The sequence below is a fragment of the Brassica oleracea genome, chromosome C8 (genome assembly GCF_000695525.1).
Source record: "Brassica oleracea var. oleracea cultivar TO1000 chromosome C8, BOL, whole genome shotgun sequence".
NCBI lineage: Eukaryota > Viridiplantae > Streptophyta > Magnoliopsida > Brassicales > Brassicaceae > Brassica > Brassica oleracea.
This window is the reverse complement of record NC_027755.1, coordinates 22193397-22194771: the sequence shown is the minus strand read 5'-3', so window position 1 is coordinate 22194771 and position 1375 is coordinate 22193397. Positions and strand designations below refer to the sequence as shown.

Genomic DNA, 1375 nt, shown 5'->3' with positions numbered 1-1375 from the left:
CCATCTAAAAAGCGCATAATAGCAATGACAGTACATGTTCATTTAAGGCAAAAGCGCATGTTAGCATAAAAATCGTACCTTTATCGTCTTCTTTCCGTGTCTCTCTGTAAATCTTCCTGTTTAAGCGAAGGCGACGATACTATTTCAATCCCCCACCCAACTTCCCCTTTCAACGCATTATCAACATCTCTCTCTCTCTCTCTTAGCGAAAACAAAATTCTCTCTTTGCATGATGGGATTGCTCGATCTGGAGAAGCACTTCGCCTTCTACGGCGCTTACCACAGCAACCCAATCAACATCGTAATCCACATCATCTTCGTATGGCCAATCGTCTTCACAGCCTTGCTTCTCCTCTACCCCGCGTCCCCAATTTACGACCTTTCTCAATTAGGGTTTCCTCAGTCGATGACCCTCGACGGCGTTCTGAGGTTAAACGTTGGGTTTGTCGTCACGGTGGCGTATGCTCTGTTCTACATCTGTTTGGATAAAAAATCTGGGTTCGTAGCGGCTCTCATGTGTTTCGCTTGCTGGGTTGGTTCCAGTGTCCTCGCTGATCGATTAGGACCTTCTCTTGCCGTAAAGGTTTAATCTTTTTCTCTCTTTTGTCTGAATGTAAAAAAAAGTTTTGTCTTTTTCTTGGAGGAGGAGTGTATTTATGAGAGCATGTGCATCCATGTGTGCGTGTGTGTTTCATGTTTTGGATCATTTGATTAGTCTGTTATGGATTCCCTATTCGAAATCCATCTGTTTTGTAGACACTATAACAATTTTCCCTGTATTTTCTTAGGTTGGATTAGCATCTCAGCTGTTATGTTGGACCGGGCAGTTTCTTGGCCATGGATTATTCGAGGTTAGCCCTTGTTTTTTATTTGTCACATCTCATCAGTTTTCACGAGGCCTAAAACAGGTATTGTTGATTTCTTGTCTACTCTTAACAGAAACGAGCACCTGCGCTATTAGACAATCTAGCCCAAGCTTTTCTAATGGCTCCTTTCTTCGTGTTACTTGAGGTGAAGTTGTTTTTGTTTTCTTTCTCTCCAACTAAATTCTTTCTGCTGTTGTTGTACTCAAAAAACATGGAAAGCTAATGTGGAATTGTGTGAATGAATACAGATTCTTCAATTGGTTTTCGGGTATGAGCCATATCCAGGTTTTCAAGCTCGCGTGAACGCCAAGGTAGAAAGTAGCATAAAGGAATGGAGAGAAAAGAAGCAGATCAAGTAGACTAAGCTCACATAAGCTTTGGATCATATAAACCTAAACCCATTGTAATGTTTCTATGTTAAAGTTCCACATAATAACAAGACCACCAATTGATGGATTTGTGTATAACTATGTTTCAATATATCGAACGGAACTTGAAAATGAACAATA

General features: G+C 40.7%; 1 protein-coding gene across 1 annotated transcript; it reads left to right on the top strand.

Annotated features, from left to right (window-relative positions):
* LOC106308063 (uncharacterized endoplasmic reticulum membrane protein C16E8.02) lies at window positions 1–1375 on the top strand. The gene is made up of 4 exons (XM_013745181.1): window positions 1–583; window positions 789–851; window positions 940–1011; window positions 1115–1375. Exons 1-4 carry the CDS (start codon window positions 230–232, stop codon window positions 1223–1225), a joined length of 600 nt encoding a protein of 199 aa, XP_013600635.1. The 5' UTR covers window positions 1–229; the 3' UTR covers window positions 1226–1375.

Bases quoted from the DNA above. Each gene is read 5' to 3' on its own strand.
- LOC106308063 (XM_013745181.1), top strand. From the start codon at position 230: ATGATGGGATTGCTCGATCTGGAGAAGCACTTCGCCTTCTACGGCGCT. The intron at 852-939 runs GTTAGCCCTTGT...TACTCTTAACAG, and splicing joins TTGGCCATGGATTATTCGAG to AAACGAGCACCTGCGCTATT. The intron at 1,012-1,114 runs GTGAAGTTGTTT...GAATGAATACAG, and splicing joins CTTTCTTCGTGTTACTTGAG to ATTCTTCAATTGGTTTTCGG.